This window comes from Tachysurus fulvidraco, chromosome 4, assembly GCF_022655615.1.
Source record: "Tachysurus fulvidraco isolate hzauxx_2018 chromosome 4, HZAU_PFXX_2.0, whole genome shotgun sequence".
Lineage (NCBI taxonomy): Eukaryota > Metazoa > Chordata > Actinopteri > Siluriformes > Bagridae > Tachysurus > Tachysurus fulvidraco.
The window spans coordinates 22,997,985-23,006,448 of record NC_062521.1 but is presented as its reverse complement, the minus strand read 5'-3'; the positions used below and the strand labels follow the sequence as shown (position 1 = coordinate 23,006,448).

The window sequence follows — 8,464 nt, the reverse complement described above, 5'->3', positions numbered from 1 at the left end:
TAGTAATATGATTTAAAATTATTGTGCAAGCACAGTTTCCCGTTACTTTCTGTGCGTGGATTCTTCTCATTTGCTCAAATCTCTATAACTTTGAAACGTTTGAGCAGCGAGTTATAGGAAATGTAGTCTTTTTTCTTCATCGTGCTTTCTAAACGAATAAAGCGCTAAGAATCTTCCAACTACATTTCCCAGATTGCATTGCAACAAGGCGCTGTGAAAGCATGTGATTGTTGCGCTTCCTGGATGCAGCTGGAGATGAACGTATAAACCGCATAGCTTTGGTTATATGTATGTTATTTAGTCTTCGCCGTTTGCTTGTAATAATTGTTTCAAACATGAAAGTGTGTTGCTGGATTTTCAGCCTTTGCTTGAGTGTTGGAGTCATGGCAGGGAAATACTCCCGTGAAGTGAATGAGCAAAACGACAACAATGTGGTGGAGTTTCGTGTCGCTAAACTGAACCAGGTCTGGGACAAAGCGAACAGGGTGAGCGGCTTGTGGCGACTCTATGGATGTTTATTAGCGCGTTGTACAGCAGTGTTTCCTCTTAGTCCTCCCTTTACACTATAGGGACTGAACAGTGGGAGGTCTGGGGACAAACTGAGGTCTGGGGAACAAACTGAGGTCTGGGGGACAAACTGAGGGCTGGGGGACAAATTGAGGGCTGGGGGACAAACTGAGGGCTGGGGACAAATTGAGGGCTGGGGGACATTGTCATGGATGTGTGGGTGTTATTTAGGCTTTTGTTTGTTGTAGTTAAGAAATAACCACACACACACACACACACACACACATCTATATATATATATATATCTATATATATATATATATATATATATATATATATATATATATATCAGAGTTGTTAGACTGGACACTTAAATTAAATGGACTGAATCTGAATCTTGTATCAAAATACAAGTAGGACCAATAATAATAATAATAATAAATAAATAAATATTAAATCACAGTGCTATTGCCTCTATATGTTTCTCCCATTCGACCTGCTAAGTGTTAAAGACACGGTCTTTAATTGGAAACATGGCCCAGACATTTATAAAAAACATTATGAATGATGATAATAATAATAATAAGAAGAAGAAGAAGAAGAAGAAGAATGACAAAAAAGTAATAATGATGATGATTATAATAGTAATAACAATTATTATATCATCATTATTATAAAATAGTAATTATAATAATGATGATAATAAAAGTAATAATAATGATGATGGTAATAATAATACTGATCATGATGATGATAATGATGATGATAATAATAACAATAATTAATAATAATAAACAGGATATGTTTTGTCTGTAAAGAGTTCAGAAATTAATCTATGTAACTGTGAGAAACGTTTTAATTGTAAAATTTCATTGTAAATCAGTACAGATTTATTTTTTGTATGTGACCCGATATATTATGCTTATTCTTCAGACATACAGTATATAGGGATTTAAATATTTAAATAAATATTAAATAGAGTATTTTAAACTCCTGGAGTTTGTACTAGCCAAATTGATAACTTATTCTGTGGTGTTAAAACTGTATAGGACATGTCCCTCACTTTATGATGTCATGCTGTCCTTATTAATACACTATATACACCTCTGAGAGCTATTCTGGAGTTTTAAACTCCACATGAACCTTGTTTGCTGTCCTTTTCCTCCTGCAGATGCAGCTTGCCCCGAGGCGGCTGACGGAGCTCCACAGTGATTTGAAGATTCAGGAGAAGGATGAACTTCAGTGGAAGCAGCTGAAGGCAGAGGGACTAGACGAGGACGGCGAGAGAGAGGCCAAGCTCAGACGCAACTTTAACAGTTAGACTATCATTATCTGTTTGTCTTTTTGTTTCATAGGAGGTGGACAAAATACAAGGACTCAAATTAGCCTGTGGTTTAAGAAGACATCTGGAATGAAAACGCTTTGTAAAAAAAGGGCTAGATGAGGGAATGAAACTGTCAGAGAGCTCAATATTCCTTCTGCTACTGTATCTCAGGCAGACATGACCCATTTTGTGTGGTTAATATTTTCATTTCAGTGGAGATATTTGTAAGTTGTAGACGGATTAATCAGTAATTCTCAAATACCAGCTTACTTAGCAGCCCTGTAGACCTCTGGCTCTTCTGGAACTTCAAATGATTGTCATCATTGTCATAGAAGTTCCAGTGTCTATACATTGGGCTTTGCATTTAGCGTAGTTATTTTAAGCGATGCTTTTCTACATTATCTGATAAATAAGCACAATAAAAGTTTACCGTTTGTCGCAGGAGAACTGCCTCACTGAAGGGAACAGGACACACAATGTGAAAGTGCTTTTTTGCTTCAGGTTGTTCTTAATTTAGCTTTGTACCAACTTTAATTAGCTACATTTTATTTTTAATAAAATTAATTTATTAAGTGGGGGGCACGGTGGCTTAGTGGTTAGCATGTTTGCCTCACACCTCCAGGGTTGGGGGTTCGATTCCCGCATGTGTGTGGTGTTTGCATGTTCTCCCCGTGCCCCAGGGGTTTTCTCCGGGTACTCCGGTTTTCTCCCCAGGTCCAAAGACATGCATGGTAGGTTTATTGGCATCTCTGGATATAGTAGTGTGTGATTGCGTGAGTGAATGTATCCGTCCAGGGTGTATCCTGCCTTGATTCCCAATGACGCCTGAGATAGGCACAGGCTCCCCGTGACCCGAGGTAGTTCTGATAAGCGGTAGAAAATGAATGAATGAATTTATTAAGCTTCTGTCTCGTGAGCCAATAGAAAACAAATGGGCGGGGCTTCAGGGGCAGCTACTTGAATGTGAAATATCAGTTTTACAGAAAATGGATTAGTTTTTTTCTCACTATTGCTTGGTGCATATCTGTGTGTGTGTGTGGGGGGGGGGGTCTTGTCATATGTCAGTATGTTTAGATATACGCTAGTATGTTGTGGTTTTTGTGGTAAATTTGCTTTATGTTTCTACTTGCTGGAATTTGGGTTAGAAATGTTGGCAACACCGAAGCTAGGAAATGTCCACTAAATAAAAATAAATATAATGGCATGATTCATTTATTCAAGATTATTTGATTTATAGTCATCCTGGCCAAGTACGGAATGGATGGTAAGAAGGACAACCGTGCCTTGGACAGCAATAACCTGAAAGACCATGACTCCAAACTGGGAGAAATATTTGAGGACCCCAGACTGGACAAACTGTGGAACAAAGTGAGGCATGATCAACTAAAACTTACTTCCACATAATAGTTTCATTTTCAACATAGATCAAATTTCTCTCTCGAACAAATCATACAATAGGAAGATTTTAATGTATTTTATCCATTTATGTTTCAGGCCAAGACTTCGGGAAAGTTTTCGGAGGAGGAGCTGCAGAGCCTGCGCCGAGAGTTCGAGCACCACAAGGAAAAGATCCACGAGTACAACATCATGATGGACACAGTGAGCCGGACTGAGGGTGAGTCGAGTGTTGGCACAAAATGCAGAACAATGAACAAATGGCTTCAAAAGCAACTGCAACAAGTGAAGTTTCATGAATAATTTACCAACAACAAAAGTGAAATAGCTTATAATTTGATCATTTATAACCTTAAACAAAATGTGTGTGAAATGTGGTGGTACGATTATAACATAACACATTAATGAGCTTTCATTTTGATCCCATGTGAAGATATGATAAAGACGACACAGCTATAAAACAGCCCAAAACATTACGTTTCCTTAAAGGTGCAAAATTTTTTTCCTTTCGGCTTTTCTCACCTGACAAATGCTGACGTCACCACATTTTAACCTTTAGTAACTTTTGTAAATGCAGGAGTTCATTAAGCTGATCTGAATTCTATCACTACATGTTCGACTTAGTGAGCGTTGGGCAGATCTGTCTTTTTTTTTTCATTTAAGATGCCACTGAAAATTTACAGAAAATTGACAACAAGAATGAAACAAAAACTAAAGTGGGTGTAAATACAAGAATTTACTGTAACCACCAGGCATGCAGCACGTGTTACTAGCATTCAGGCATCTAGCCTAGACTCTGTGTGTGCGCGCGTGTGTGCGCGCGTGTGTGCGTGCGCGTGTGTGCGTGCGCGTGTGTGCGTGCGCGTGTGTGTGTGCGCGCGTGTGTGCGCGCGTGTGTGTGCGCGCGTGTGTGTGCGCGCGTGCGTTTGTGTGCACGGCCGCAAATCAGTACGCGACGTCATGCAGTGAGAGCTGCACACGTCCAAAATACTTTCTTACCTCCTAAATGACGTTTAAGTTAAAGAAAGATAAGAGAGATTTTGGAGTGTCTTTTCTTCTGTACAGACCCAGCATTCGTGTCCAACACTTACTGCTCTAGTTCATCACACAAAAGCTGTGGGTTTGTCCAGAAAAACAAAAGTTGTTCCTAAGGAATGATTAAATAAAGAGTTTATAGGAACCCTGTTTATAACGTGCTCATGACCGTGAGCTCCTACAAGCAGCTATCGGGTGACTTGCAAGCAAGCGTGTTCAAAATTCATGAATTCTTTACTCAACCTCAACCTCCTGGGGGGAAAAACCAACCTTTTTTGGATCTAGAGCACATTTTTCACTTTTATATACTGCTTGCCGGATCACTCAGTTCTCATTTTATGTTCAAAACTAAGCAAACATTATTTTTTTTCTGTGACAGCTGAGTAAATTTTTTCCCCCACCCAAATAAAATCTTACATAAAAATATTCTGTGTGAAGAATAAAGTGAAGTAAACTACATGTCAACTAAATGGTGTAATATGTCCTTGCAGGAAAAGATGAGCACTTCTGGACGAAGAAAATTTAGCTCATTGTAGACCTTTTACTGTGTGCTTGATGTCTACACAGTGTTTTGAGCTCTTGCTAGACATCTTGCATGTTTATATCAGAGGTTTGATAAAAAATCTGATACAATCCAATTGTGTCAAAATATTTTCGGTACAGCAACAATGAAAAGCATGTTTGGATATGTGCCTTGGGTTTGATTAAAACATTCACCATCTGAAAGTATAATAACGTGACGTTAATAATTTGCAGTGTTTGTGACATCTGTTCAAACTCTTAGGTACACGTAACAGAACAAAATCAACACATTAGAATATTTAAAAATGTCAAATACTAGCTAGACTGCAGGGTTGCCAGGTGTAAATTTCCACAGCAACAGCTCTGTTTCTACAGCAACAACGATGCTCCAAATAAACAGATTTATAAACATGCAAATACTGATATGGTAAAGTGTACAGTGATATTATTTACATTATTTAGCATTTATTTAACATTTATTGAAGGAGTCTCCAGTTTCAGCACTCTAACAACCGGAGGTAAAGTTTCAGGACGGAGGAGTTTTGCGTCTCGGTAGCAAATAGATATCACGACTTACTGGATGTTCTAGTAGTATGCAGTATATAAAATGAAACGTGAAGACTTTGGGCTGTATTATTTTCCTGTAACAGCATGCCCCAATGGGTTCTGTTTGTTATAAACGGGTGTAGTTTTACATCACTGTTATTTTGCCTCTTTCGTTCTCTGTCAGAAATCCATAAGAACGTGATTTCTCCACTGGACGGTGAGGAGAAAGCATCTAATGTCCATGAGAAACACAAGGACCTTAAGCAGAGGATGAGGGACCTAAACCAGGGCTTTGATCGCCTTCGGAAAATCACTCATGAAGGCTTCGACAGTGACAGCGGTGCTGTTCTGCTTTTGTTCTATACTGTTTTGTGTAATCAAACCATCCTCTCTGTCTGCCACCAGGAAACCAGTGCATTAACTTGCTTGTTGTTTTACTAATTTGACATTTCATCATTATTTCATTCTCTATCTTCTCTTTATGTTCCTGTAGAGTTTAAGGAGCCCAAGGTCATAGAGCTGTGGGAAATGGCCAGAAGATCAAATCTTAGTGAGGACGAGCTCGACTCTCTCAAGGTAACACGCTTCTCAGGACACTCACACACTGCAAGGTTCATTTCAGGCCCAAGACTTCTGAAAAGATTCAAACAGAGAGTGAAACATGAGAGTAAACAGTATGAATCATTTAATATGCACTTTTCCGTGAATAACATTTTTTCATATGAGAATATTGAACACTGGGGTTTAGACTGTGTTATACATCCAGTCCAGAAGGATTACCTACAATACAGTCCGTGTTCCATACAAATCAACACACTAGATATATAGAGGGAAATGAATCAATGAACCGATTCATTCACTAAAATTTACATTTATTTTTTTTTTCTTCAAACCTGATTTTTTCCCTCAGGTTTTCCTTATTCTGTATCTCCCCAAACTATAAGTCATAAAGCTCTGCAGCTTTGTCTAAAGGTAATCCTGCGTCCCACTGCTGAGGCAAACAGTGGCTGCACTATAGCACAGGGTTTTAGATTTAGCATTAGTGGCTACATGGAGGAAGAAAGCTGAGGAAGAAGAAAGATCCAGCAGGGATTGTAGATGTCTTGTGCTGGTACTGAGATTAATGAGATGTTTCACAGAATCTGAGCCTTTATGAAACACCAGTTGATGGTTATCAATGTACCAGTTACCCCATTATTACTCTAGGTAAACAGACAGGATTTCCATACATCATCTGTCTATGGCAAATAGAGGACTGGCAAATGCTTGTAGATCTCGATGTTGTACAGTTTAGATGTGCGTAACAAGTGTATAAGGCTGAATAAGGCTTCTGAATCCACAGACATCCACAGAGGGTCCCTGAGACCTTGACTGCTCTGTACGTGTGAATGCATGTAATAGTAATTTCTCTGTGAAAAGTCTTATTGTTTAAAACAGCTGCATTGTCAGACCATTTCATCATTTGAGTTCTTTCGAATTTAGGAGGAGCTAAAGCATTTCGAGACAAAGGTAGAGAAGCACCACCACTACCAGGAACAGCTGGAGTATTCCCACCAGAAACTGCAGCACATAGAGACCATGGGAGATAAGGACCACATCGTGAGACATAAAGAGAAATACAACACACTTGCTGAGAAAGCACGAGAGATCGGTTACAAGGTACAACTGAGTTCTGAGGAACTAACAGCAGACACACTAAAAAGCTTTGATATTCCTGTAGTCTAATACTATTGTCGTTTAATAAATGGAAACACATTTTACACACTCTTTGTATAGTTTATAATGATTAAATATTCATTGGTTTTGGACATTAGCACCGGTACCGGTTCAGGACCATTGCATCAGAGATGCTTTCTTCTTTAGGATTGGTACTTTCTATCTTAATATCTTCATATTGAATTCGATCCTGTCTGTTTTTCCAGATGAAGAAGCATTTGCAAGATATAACCAACAAAATCTCCCGAAATGGACTCCAGCACAATGAACTCTGAGCATGACCTCTTCTTCTCACCATGACAACACTGAAAATCCTTCATATCCAAAAGCATAGATTATAGTGTGGGTGCAGTTATTGATTTTCTAAAATTGTCTAAATCATTTCACACAACATTTGCTAATCCTCTGCACTGATTTTTTTTAATGGCATTGCATGGTTTGGATTTGGTCCATGTAAGTGGTAGAAAACCCTTGTTGATAGTTTAGGTACGAAAGCATATGTACAGTCTGTTATGTTTTAAGTCCATATCCGATTTTTGATTATTTGAATGCTGAAGTCATTCCCATTGGAGGGGTACATGTGGAGCTTGAAGTATTTTATGTATTCCCATTAGTTTTAGAAATCATTTGAAATCTCATTGTTTGCATAAATTTTCACATATTTCATAATATAATCTCTGTAAATAAAAGTTGATTGTCCATTCAGTCTGTTAACTCTTAACAATTTTTAAAATATGCTTATAGTTACTGTTGCCTGTGCTGTGGTCAAGTATTAAAGTGATCACTCCCTAGCGAAAGCATATGTTATTGCAATGAATGTGGCATTGGTGCAGTCCCTCCAGTCTATATTCTACTTCATTTATGTCTCGTTCCTGACATTCTGTATTGATCTCTGGTGTATTGGGCAGCTTTCCGCCCACTTGGTTTATAGACGTTGTCAGGTATGGTTACTACAGTCTGCATAGTCTGTCGTGTAAATGAGCCTTGTGGAACTTGGCTTTTGTGTCAGGTTCATTCTTTAGAACTGCTGAATATGAACCCTCGACAGGAAGATACAAAGTCAGCATAATGCCAGCATGCAGAACTGATCATGTCTACCAATGCCTTTAGGATGTAAACTGCATCAAACTTCCTTTAGGTTGGGAAGAAGCATTTTAGGGCTTCTGATCTACACTGAGGGGAGGCGCCTAGATAACACCTTTCAAACTAAACAATAGTTTACAAATAATGGTCCACTAAGCAATGGCACACCTGAAGTGTGTGGGCAATGGGGCTGTCTATTTTTTTTTAATCTCAGCTTCATAGCCTTGTTGATTTATAGACCCTGTCAAAGGATTCCAATTTACTTGTGTGTTTCCGTGCACAGTGAGCTCAGACAAGTGCTTCATAGACCAAAGCAGGTCAAACAGTTCATCGGCA

General features: G+C 38.7%; 1 protein-coding gene across 1 annotated transcript; it reads left to right on the top strand.

Moving 5' to 3' along the window:
- The first annotated feature begins 208 nt into the window (after window positions 1-208).
- Window positions 209-7,750, top strand: lrpap1 (low density lipoprotein receptor-related protein associated protein 1). The gene is made up of 8 exons (XM_027146047.2): window positions 209-485; window positions 1,679-1,823; window positions 3,069-3,199; window positions 3,326-3,446; window positions 5,514-5,669; window positions 5,823-5,905; window positions 6,812-6,988; window positions 7,252-7,750. Exons 1-8 carry the CDS (start codon window positions 291-293, stop codon window positions 7,318-7,320), a joined length of 1,077 nt encoding a protein of 358 aa, XP_027001848.2. The 5' UTR covers window positions 209-290; the 3' UTR covers window positions 7,321-7,750.
- The last annotated feature ends 714 nt before the right edge of the window (window positions 7,751-8,464 follow it).